The 7,904-nt window shown below is 49.0% G+C and overlaps 1 protein-coding gene across 6 annotated transcripts in view; it reads left to right on the top strand.

The window, feature by feature from the left end:
* Positions 1-5,686, top strand: part of C1H4orf19 (chromosome 1 C4orf19 homolog) — a 110,876-nt gene extending 105,190 nt beyond the window's left edge. For 4 of the 6 annotated variants that reach the window (XM_029947575.1, XM_029947565.1, XM_029947557.1 and 1 more), the window contains 2 exons: positions 2,944-2,997; positions 3,963-5,686. In XM_029947575.1, coding sequence (XP_029803435.1) covers positions 2,966-2,997; positions 3,963-4,899 — 969 coding nt within the window. In that variant the 5' untranslated portion in view covers positions 2,944-2,965 and the 3' untranslated portion in view covers positions 4,900-5,686. The remainder of the gene's footprint in view (positions 1-2,943; positions 2,998-3,962) is intronic. The other 2 variants (XM_029947598.1, XM_029947589.1) reach the window with 1 other exon arrangement.
* Positions 5,687-7,904: the final 2,218 nt, after the last annotated feature.

The following is a 7,904-nucleotide window of genomic DNA, read 5'->3' as shown; positions in this document are numbered from 1 at the left end:
CCCTCCTTCCTTCCTTCCCTCCCTCCTTCCTTCCTTCCCTTCTTCCCTCCTTCCTTCCCTCCTTCCTTCCCTCCTTCCTTTTCTCCCTCCTTCCCTCCTTCCTTTTCTCCCTCCTTCCTTCCTTTCTTCTTCCCATCCTCCTTTCCTTTGTTCCTACCTTCCTTCCCTCCTTCCTGAAAACCTTCTCCTGCTACACCTCTTAAACTTATCATCCTAAAATTGACCCACCAGATATTTCACAGTGATTAATATTTCACCATGGTTTCATTTACATTATGATGACCCACGGTCTGCCCTCTCAAAAACTTCAAAGCCAGGTTTTTCCTTTCCTTTGACTTTCCTTTTTTCCCCCCCCCAACTGATTGTGTTTTTAAAGAGTCCAAGATAAATAGAGGTGCTGCAAGCATGCAGAAGAGCAGGGTCTTAGAGCAGGATTGGGGGAGGGGAGAAGTTGGAGGAGGGGGACTGATGGCGGGGAGGAGGTGGGCATGGCAACTGTTTCTTTGTCCTATTTGTCCAACTGATTTATGAATTACCAGCAGAAAATAGGCATAAGGGGGAGCCGAGGCTGGGAACAACAGTCTGGGCTCCGGACATGGGATCACTTAGCGGAGAGTGCTTTGAAGAAGTATGTGGTTGTGCATGCTAACTGCTGGCTAAGCTCCCAATGATTTCCCCCTCTGGGGAGCCTTTGTGGCACTCAGGTTCTGTGGCACTTGACTTTCAGTTGGTGCCACAGCTCATAGAAATAGACCATTTGGCCCTTAACCCAGAAAACAAGTATTACTTGGTATTCCTAATGCTTTCGTTCCTGTGTGTATGTTATGGCAACTACGTTACATCTTTCTTAGGTGCAAAACCTCCGTCCTTCCCTCCTTCCCTCCCTTGTTTTTTAACCACGTTGGGGCACCTGGGTGGCTCAGTTGGGGTCATGCGTCCAACTCTTGATTTCGGCTCAGGTCATGATCTCATGGTTCATGGGTGCTGACACCTCCTTCTCTCTTTGTCTCTTCCCTGCTCATGTGTGCAAGGAAGGGAAGAAGGGGAAGGTGGGGAAGGGAAGGAAAAGGAAGGGAAAGGAAGGAAAGGAAAGAAAAGAAAGATAAAAAATTTTTAACATGCTGTGTCCAACCAGGTCTGAGTAATAAGCATATGCTTATTGTGAATATTAACTTCAATAATCTCCAGCAATGCCATATGAGAGACATACCATTATCCCCATGTACAGATGAAATAGCTGAGGCCCAAAGTCATACAGTCAGTAAAAAGCTGAGCTGGGCTCTGAACCGTATAATCCAGGTAAATCTCCCCATCTTGAATCTGTAATCACACTTGCAAAGCTGCAAAGACTTTTTTTTAAATTTTGGTCACATACAAATTCCAGAGATTAGGTTGGGGATATTTTTCGGAGTCCATTTTTCAGTCCCCCATAAGAGGTTATTTGTGAATTTTATTTATCAGTTTAAACCCATAGCCTGCCAGTCTATATAACCTCTTAAAGAGCACCGGTCATTTTCTATGTGGGCAAAGGCATCCTGGGAATTCAATCACAACTGAAAGAAGACCAAAGAGAGGCCAGGGGGGCAGCCACACCGCCAACCGTGAATGATTTCTCCCACTTCCTCGCGTGCACATCTTCAAGAAACCGAGGGACGGGGGCTGTAGATTCTCTTACTGCTTTGTCTCTTTAAAGGTCGTAGCTATTAGAAATGGGGCACCTGGGCGGCTCAGTCGGTTGAGCATCCGGCTTCGGCTCAGGTCATGCTCTCACGGTTCGTGGGTTCGAGCCCCGCATCGGGCTCTGTACTGACAGCTCAGAGCCTGGAGCCTGTCTTCTGGAGATTCTGTATCTCCCTCTCTCTATGACCCTCCCCTGCTCGCGTTGTCTCTCTCTGTCTCTCAAAAATAAATTAAAAGACATAAAAAATTTTTTAAAAAAGAAATGGGAAATGATTTAGAGATTCTTCCACACCAGTTTGTAGGATCTTCAGAAAAGAGATCAGAACATCCTGGCAAGGTCCACGTGAAGGGGAGATTTCAACCAGAGAGCACGCATCAGGAAACACAAGGCTTGGGAAGGAGCAGGTGGGAGATACAAGAAGGTGAACCCACCTGCTGCCGCGAGGCCCCAAGGGGCACAGCCACTGCCAGGTTGGCCAGTCATGGGAGGGGCGCAACAGATGCTATTTAGTCCCATAAAGCTTGGAATGATGACCACAGCTGTCACCTCCTCGGTCTGTGTGACACAGGTCAGCCACCTTACCCAGAGGTCCTTTTTAAAAATTTTTTTAAACTTTTTAAATATTTATTTATTTTTGAGAGAGAGACAGAGAGACAGAGTGTGAGCAGGGGAGGGGCAAAGAGAGAGGGAGACACAGAATCTGAAGCAGGCTCCAGGCTCTGAGCTGTCAGCAGAGCCTGATGTGGGGCTCGAACTCGCAGACTGTGAGATCATGACCTGAGCCGATGTCGGATGCTGAACTGACTGAGACACCCGGGTGCCCCAACCCAGATGTCCTCTCATACTTGAGTAGCTAATCCCGTAGTAAAGAATCCTCTCTTTTCTCTTGCACCCCCATCCATGGGGCAATGCCTGCACCCTGGCGAAGCTCGAGTCCCCAGCACAAGGCCATCAATTGACATAGAAAATGGCACATATCCTTTTTAATCCTGCCCTTCTCTCCCTAGCACTCTTCAGCCTGTGTTGCCTCCTTCGCCAAATGGAGACAACATCCGAAACGCCTGGGGATGGGGCCTGGCGCAGACAGGCGTCGGTAAATGTTTGAGAACGCTGAATCGGTGATTCCCAGTAACCGCACGTGTTCTGCTTTGGCCAGAAATTGTGGCTCTCCTAACGTGGAATATCTAGGAAGGAGAGACCAAACTTAACTCCTATTCAGATGCCATTCACTATGGTCTCTCCTTTCTAACTTTCTTTTCCAGATGGTAACAAAAACTCATCCAGATGGGGTGCAAATGCTGTAAAATGATACAAAGGTAAGGTGGGGAAATACCCTGAGTGGAGGACTTTGTGACTACGTGGAGGATTCACTGTGATTATCTGGCTTGGAGCATGACCAGCAATGCTGAGAAATTGGGTATCATTTCAGAGAATGTGTGGCCTAAAAATATCATTAAATATTTTTTTGCTCACTGCTCAGAGCAGGTAGGGAACACCATCATGCTCTGAGACAGGATTTGGTTCAGGTCAACCTTGCAGTTCTCCAGAGAGCTCAGTGCAAAGACCAGCTGGAGTTGCAGAGATGATGCCTCACCTGGCATCCCTGAAAATAAATCACCCCCGCCACATACGGGTTTTTAATTTTGCCCGGATTCTATTGCAGATAAATATGGGTAACATGACTAGAACTCTACACAAAATAAAGGGGAAGAAATTAACTTTACTCCCTTAATGGATATACTTTTTCTTATATGCCCACATCCATTTATTCATTCGTGTGTGGGTATAACTTTTACTCCATGGTACTCACGGTGTGATGGTGGGCTTTATTCAAAAAACACTTATCATAATAAATATTTGTTGTATCTTTCGTACTAGTCCAGACTTCATATCTATGTATTGTGTTAATGACTGCATGATACTCCGTGGGGGTGATGTGCTGTCAGTGCTTGACCACTTATTCCTCTGTTACTGGACATTTGTTTTAGTTACTTTTTGGATGTTTGTAACTCCATGAACCACTTGGCATGGTGTCCCGTGCTCTCTTAGCTCTCTTCTTGAGATCTGTTTCCAGTGGTAAAACATGTTTGTACCAACCAGATCTATGTGGTTTATCCATACACAAAGGCTTCACGGAACAGTCACAGAAATTAACAGGAACAGTAGAAAGAAGCAGTAAGTAGAAGTAGAAAGTGTTAAGAATGGAAGTCATTCATAAAGGGATTCCTGAATAAACTTAATTACTGTGTAACTGACTGATCTCCGTTCCTGTCTCCCCCAGCTATCTCTTTGATCCAGTTCAAGTGTCCTCCCCTGGCTACGTCAACGAGGTGAACAGTTGCAAGGTGGATGAAGGTGACGCTGGTAAATGGAAAGGCAAACAGGGCAGCCAAGCCCCGGGGCATCAAAATGAGCTGCAGAGCGAGGTCCTGAAGAGCACGGCCAGCAGGGGCAGAGCTGGCAGCGGGCAGGAGCCCCGCTGGCCTCCGCCAGGGCCGCCCCCTCCGGGGGACGCAGGGGAGGGACGCTGTGCGGACAAGGCTAGCAGTGCCCTCAACGGCATCGGCCCAGCCGCCGCCCCGCAGCCCACTGGGGACCATGGGCCCCAGCAGGGTGACCGCGGCTTCTGCGTCAGTACCACGAACAGCGCCCTCCCGACTCCACCCTTCCCGCAAGCGGGGGGCGCCGGAAGACAGGAAGGCGTGTTGCTGCTGCCGCCGGCCCCGCTAGAGACCCACTTAGTCCAAAGTGGGGACCCCGGTCCTGCCTTCAGGGCAGAAGGCCCTGCCTTGGAAGCAAAAGACCATGACTTCCAGATGCCGGCCCCGGATTACCCTTCCCCTCGGGACTCGGCTGGAGACACCGATGATGACGGGGAAGAAAAGGACGGTGTTTCCGAGAGCCACCCCGAGGAGGAACCCCCCGCGGGCACTCACCCCGGGGTCAGGGAGCACGGTTTGAATATGCCCCCCCCCTTGAAGAGAAGCTGGGATTCCTTAAATGAGGCCGCGGCAACAGAAGCCCTGAGTGTCTACTTCAGAGAGGAGGACGCCGCGGGGGCCGCGCCCGGGGTCGGCTCGAGGACCGGGTGGGAGGACGCGCACGGCCCCACCCCGGACTCGAGTGGCGATGCGGTGGACGAGGATGCGGCGGTGGCCGAAGCCCTTGCGGCTTTAGAAGCAGCCACCGCAGGAGAAGACGTGGACGAGGCAGAGTAGGGCCCGAGCTGGTGTGGCGCCTGCGTGTGCTCCTTGGACCGAGCTGATGTCCTACAGCCTGAACGGGCCGCCTGACCCGTTCGCGGCAGCCTCGGGTCTGGTGATGGGCGGGGCCTGCGCCAGGCCGCGTGCGGCTGAGTATCGAAAGCCCCGCTGTGTAGACGGGCTATCACTCAGGACACCAGAATAAAAATCAGAGGGGACAGCGCGCCGGTGCCCACAGCACACGCAGAAATTAAACAGCCTGCTCATCAACCCACAACCGCCCCCCTCCAGAACATCTGGGACAGATGTTCCTGAGAATGTTCTGAAATCCCAGCGCCGAATCCCAAGGGTGCCGAATCACAGAACATTCTGTTGGTAAATTATGGTCTTGCTTCTGAGAGCCAAATGTTGTACCCAACCCGGAAAAGGTAACTCCCCCCACTGAAAGTGCCTAGTGTGTCCCCAGAGCATGGCTTACCTTCAGGGACAGTCACCCAGGGAACTAATAACTAACCACTTGTTGACATCCAGTTAAGCTCGCAGCTTCCAGGATGCGGCAGAAGCCACCAGGAACAAATGGTTGGTTATTAGCTGTGATATTAAGCCACCTTGACCTTAACGTTTTTTACATTATTACTTTTTAATCTCCTTTGGGATTGGGGAGGCCGGTCAAAATCATTCTTAAAACTGCTTGTGACCTATTTGATTTGTAAACTCATGAGATTGGGAACAGCAAAGCGATCAGATGGAGTATTTTATGCCACGTTAATGTCTGATTCCGATTAAAACATCATAACATGTGCGTCTGTCTGTCGTAACTCGAAGGGGGTTCTAATTTCCCAGACTGGAGTGTCAGTAAGCCTTCATGTGTGTTTCCATTTAAAGAGCTGCACTGCGAAGGTCGAAGGTCACGGGTGAGGAGGAGAGCCAGTCAGTGTGGTGAGCATGGCTTTGGCTGGCTGTCCCTGCTGCTTGACCGCACGTGCCAATCTTACCTGAAGGACGAGCAACCACTCCCTCTGCATTTCAGCCTCCTAATTTATAAAATCAAGAGCTGCCATCCTGACATGGCCCAGTGGAGAATCTAAAACATGGTCAAGTCTATCCAGAGAAACGTGAGCAGGGAAGATGTCTTAGTATGGCATTGCATAGCTCTGGAATCTGACTGACCTTGGTCTGGTTTCCAGTTTGGCCATGTGACCTTAGGCAGGTCATTGATCCCTTCTATTTTCCTGTCTGTTAAGTCAGAGTAATAACAGTATGTGTTTGTAAAGATTAAATGAGATGATGCAAGTATTTATCACAGTGCCTGGCACAGAAAACACACTTAATAAAATGATGTCTTAGTAGTTAAAAAGCAAATCCTTTGGGTGGCTGGGTGGCTCACTCGGTTAAGTGCTGACTTTGGCTCAGGTCATGACCTCACGGTTTGTGGGCTCAAGCCCCGCATCAGGCTCTGTGCTGAGAGCTCAGATTCTGGAACCTGTTTCCGATCCTGTGTCTCCTCTTTCTGCCCCTCCCCCACTCACACTCAGTCTCTCTCTCTCTCTCTCTCTCTCAAAAATAAAATAAACATTAAAATTTTTAAAATTTTTTAAAAAACAAAAAGAAAAAATCAAATCCTTTAAAAGGGGCTTTACGTCCTCACAACTGAAAACTCTTTCTATAATGTCATCACTGTGTTTTGGTAATTATTTAACATAAAACATGATTTCTGAGCTTCCCAGTATGCTTACAGATGCTTAACAGGCATATATTAGCCTGGGTTTGTTTGGGGACATACCATCCCCACCTGCAAGGTCACACAGTGGGGACACACTATCTCTACCTGCAAGGTCACACAGTGGGGACACACCATCCCCACCTGCAAGGACACACAGTGGGGACACACCATCCCCACCTGCAAGGACACACAGTGGGGACACACCATCCCCACCTTCAAGGACACACAGAGCCCCTAAAATGTAAACTGTTGTCCTTGTTACGTGCACTGAATGTGCATTTGCTGTCGTATTTCGTATACCCGATGCTTCATATTTGACAGTGGTTCCTTCCATTTCCCAAGTGTCTGTTGGGATTAGAGTCAGCTGCATGTGTTGAACAACTTTAGGATAGAGATGTAAAAGGAGTCTGGAAGTAGCGGTCCAGGGTGCTAGACTATCCCATGCTATCAGCAACCGGTGCTCCTCTCATCTTGGCTTCCTTCTCAAAATCACTGTGCAGTCCAGTCGTTACATTTGCTTTCCACGCAGAAAAAAGACTAAAGGGAGGGGCACTGGGGAGGCTCAGTTAAGGGTCCTACTCTTGATCTCAGGTCTTGATCTCAGGGTCGTGGGTTCAAGCCCCACGCTGGGCTCCACACTGAGACATCGAGTGTGGAGGTGGTCAGCTTACAGTCTCTGCCACGCCAGGTCTCCAAAACACAAAAGCTCAGCATAGAACCAGGTTGCCAGAGGGCGAAAGGCTGTATTTTACATTTAGTATAATTTCAAAGGGGATTAAACCTTTGGTCCAGTGGAAGGAGGACCGGACATCCACGCGAATCATGACCTCCCTCGGCTATCTCTACAACAGAGGGAAAGGAAATTCAGACAGTCAGGGGCTGAGGGGAGGCGTCCGTGCAGACAGGTCTCTGTGCCTTCTCATAGAAACACACGTCCGCACGTGGCACACGTACATGGTTTTACACTGAGATGCGGCGGATATTCACCGTGATTAGTGATTCTCCTGAGTTTTAAAGATTCTTTCTTGTGTGAATAACTGCTTCAAAAAGGTTAGCAGATGACCAAGATGTTCAAGTTTGTTTGTTTGTTTTAGGTTTTGTTTTGTTATTTTTAAAAGCTATCGTGGCTCCTTTTGTCTAACCCCACATCCAGGCTCTACCAAAGGATGTCAGAGGAAGGTCAGAATCTTCAGAATGAAAAGAAATTCCAGACTGTGTAACTTTCTTTATCCAGCAGGTTGTCTGGCAACTGACTAAGCATCCCACACTGTGTAGAGTGTCTTCTTCCTGGTGCAGC

This window comes from Suricata suricatta, chromosome 1 (genome assembly GCF_006229205.1).
Source record: "Suricata suricatta isolate VVHF042 chromosome 1, meerkat_22Aug2017_6uvM2_HiC, whole genome shotgun sequence".
NCBI lineage: Eukaryota > Metazoa > Chordata > Mammalia > Carnivora > Herpestidae > Suricata > Suricata suricatta.
Note: the sequence above shows the minus strand (reverse complement) of the source record. Positions and strands in the feature narration are given on the sequence as shown.